Source organism: Mus caroli, unplaced genomic scaffold (genome assembly GCF_900094665.2).
Source record: "Mus caroli unplaced genomic scaffold, CAROLI_EIJ_v1.1 scaffold_8773_1, whole genome shotgun sequence".
NCBI lineage: Eukaryota > Metazoa > Chordata > Mammalia > Rodentia > Muridae > Mus > Mus caroli.
This window is the reverse complement of record NW_018390017.1, coordinates 42,412-44,706: the sequence shown is the minus strand read 5'-3', so window position 1 is coordinate 44,706 and position 2,295 is coordinate 42,412. Positions and strand designations below refer to the sequence as shown.

The 2,295-nt window shown below is 39.4% G+C and overlaps 1 protein-coding gene across 1 annotated transcript in view; it reads right to left on the bottom strand.

Annotated features, from left to right (window-relative positions):
• Positions 1 to 718: 718 nt before the first annotated feature.
• Positions 719 to 2,295, bottom strand: part of LOC110288433 (vomeronasal type-2 receptor 26-like) — a 36,226-nt gene continuing 34,649 nt past the window's right edge. Inside the window, exon 6 of the mRNA XM_021154788.1 lies at positions 719 to 1,611. Coding sequence (XP_021010447.1) covers positions 719 to 1,611 — 893 coding nt within the window. The remainder of the gene's footprint in view (positions 1,612 to 2,295) is intronic.

Genomic DNA, 2,295 nt, shown 5'->3' with positions numbered 1-2,295 from the left:
ACTTCNCACCACTCTTTTGAATATTCCAATATGGTTCATTTTTGTACAAATCACAATAAATTACTTTGTCTTAAGAAGGAATTTATTTAAAGAACTTCTTTCTTGAATGGTCACCTGACCTCAGTAGGATCATATAGCATTTGGGAAGAAACATACATCCCAATAAGCCAGCACTAGAGGCCAGAATGGAAAATATTTCCACAGCCACCATGGTTTTCCCTGTGGAGCTCAGGTAAGTGGGTATGAAAGAAATCCACACACTGCAGAAAACCAGCATGCTGAATGTGATTGTTTTTGCCTCATTGAAGCTGCCAGGTAGCCTTCTTGCCAGAAAAGCAATGAGCAAACTGAGACTGGCCAGAAATCCCAAGTACCCCAGAACACAATAGAATGCAAGGGTGGACCCCTCATTACAACAGAGGATGATGTGACCAAACTCTGACTGCATGTCAATATCAGGGAAAGGGGGATATGTTCCCAGCCAGACTGCACAGATGCACACTTGAATGATGGAACCACAGCAGACTATAGCATTTGAGAATTGGGTCACCATCCTCATTTGTAAGGTGCTTCCTGGTTTGATGGCTTTGAAGGCTACAACCACAATGAAGGTCTTTGCCAAGATAGCAGACACAACAACANCACCACTCTTTTGAATATTCCAATATGGTTCATTTTTGTACAAATCACAATAAATTACTTTGTCTTAAGAAGGAATTTATTTAAAGAACTTCTTTCTTGAATGGTCACCTGACCTCAGTAGGATCATATAGCATTTGGGAAGAAACATACATCCCAATAAGCCAGCACTAGAGGCCAGAATGGAAAATATTTCCACAGCCACCATGGTTTTCCCTGTGGAGCTCAGGTAAGTGGGTATGAAAGAAATCCACACACTGCAGAAAACCAGCATGCTGAATGTGATTGTTTTTGCCTCATTGAAGCTGCCAGGTAGCCTTCTTGCCAGAAAAGCAATGAGCAAACTGAGACTGGCCAGAAATCCCAAGTACCCCAGAACACAATAGAATGCAAGGGTGGACCCCTCATTACAACAGAGGATGATGTGACCAAACTCTGACTGCATGTCAATATCAGGGAAAGGGGGATATGTTCCCAGCCAGACTGCACAGATGCACACTTGAATGATGGAACCACAGCAGACTATAGCATTTGAGAATTGGGTCACCATCCTCATTTGTAAGGTGCTTCCTGGTTTGATGGCTTTGAAGGCTACAACCACAATGAAGGTCTTTGCCAAGATAGCAGACACAACAACAGAAAATACAACCCCAAAAATCATTTGTCTCAAGACACAAGTGACTGTGCTAGGTTGGCCAATGAATATTAATGAACAAAAGAAACAGAGCATTATAGAAACTAGGAGGAGATAACTGAGATTTCTGTTATTTGCTCTGACAATGGGTGTGTCCCGATAGTAGATAAATAATCCTAAAATCATGGCTGNAAAGGCAGATAAACTAATGGCCAAGGACACCAAAACAGCTCCCAGAGTATCTTCGTGGGACAAAAATGCCATAATTTTGGGGAGACACTGATTCCTCTGTTTATTTGGATACTGATCTTCAGGACACTTGATGCACTGATCCATATCTGAAAATGATGCAGATTGGTTTATTATATTCCACCCATCACTCTCCAGATACACGTATGGGACATATATCTTCCACAGAACAATTGTTGAATTTTAAAGGAAAAGTCCCTGGTTATAGTCACTGTGCCATAATATTGAAATTAATAGATGAATAAGTTATTTTTTTCATGAGAGTATAATACAGATACACTGTATTCATAATATATTCAGAAAGTTAATAGACTTGAACAATATGAGAAAATCAGAAATGTAGAAATTATGTTTAGTGGAAGTCAGACAACATGAATATTATATTTGATTACATGTAAAGAAAAAAGAAAATTAAGCTTTTAAGAAAGAGGAATTTTGAAGCTTTTACTATTTTTCTTTTCATTCTCATAATTTATTAAAATAATTTATTACTTGAGAATATCATACATGCATATCATGTGTTTAGATCAAATCTATCACCATTTTNCCCCCTGAAAATACATCTCTCTCCCCTCCAACATTTTTTCTTCCCACTTTACTTGATTTTTTTTTTGGGGGGGTTGGCCCTCGTAGTTCACTTTATGCTGCCTATATTCACATCACTGTAGGGCCATCTACCATAACATGGGCAGTCTATAAGGAACAGCTGAGCAGAGGATGGCCTAGTTGGCCATCAGTGGGAGGAGAGGCCCTTGACCTTGCGAAGATTATGC